The 287-nt window shown below is 55.4% G+C and overlaps 1 protein-coding gene across 1 annotated transcript in view; it reads left to right on the forward strand.

The window, feature by feature from the left end:
- Positions 1–40: 40 nt before the first annotated feature.
- The window catches only part of LOC104081812 (zinc finger protein 692-like), a 6,217-nt gene continuing 5,970 nt past the window's right edge, over positions 41–287 (forward strand). Inside the window, exon 1 of the mRNA XM_009584683.1 lies at positions 41–64. Within this exon, the coding sequence (XP_009582978.1) occupies positions 41–64 (24 nt within the window). The remainder of the gene's footprint in view (positions 65–287) is intronic.

Below are 287 nucleotides of genomic sequence, written 5' to 3' on the forward strand. Positions count from 1 at the left end.
GGCGTTGGGGACCGGAGGGAAGAGCCGGGAGCTGGAAGCGATGATGGTGATGATGGCAACGCAGGTGAGCTCCTCTGTGTCCCCTTCACCATCCTCATTTCCCTGTTGGCCTCTTGATTCCCCATCTTCAGCCCTTCTCCCAGTCCCAGAGGCACATCAACCACTCTCCCACTGGGATCAGATGTTCCCCCAACCCTGTTGCCTCTCTCTTGCTCCTGAGATGGCAGCACCATCATCTAAAACAAATCTCTGGGGCTTTGCTAGAAAAACAGATAGAGGAGTCTCCC

The sequence above is a fragment of the Fulmarus glacialis genome, unplaced genomic scaffold, assembly GCF_000690835.1.
Source record: "Fulmarus glacialis isolate BGI_N327 unplaced genomic scaffold, ASM69083v1 scaffold25439, whole genome shotgun sequence".
NCBI classification, from domain to species: domain Eukaryota; kingdom Metazoa; phylum Chordata; class Aves; order Procellariiformes; family Procellariidae; genus Fulmarus; species Fulmarus glacialis.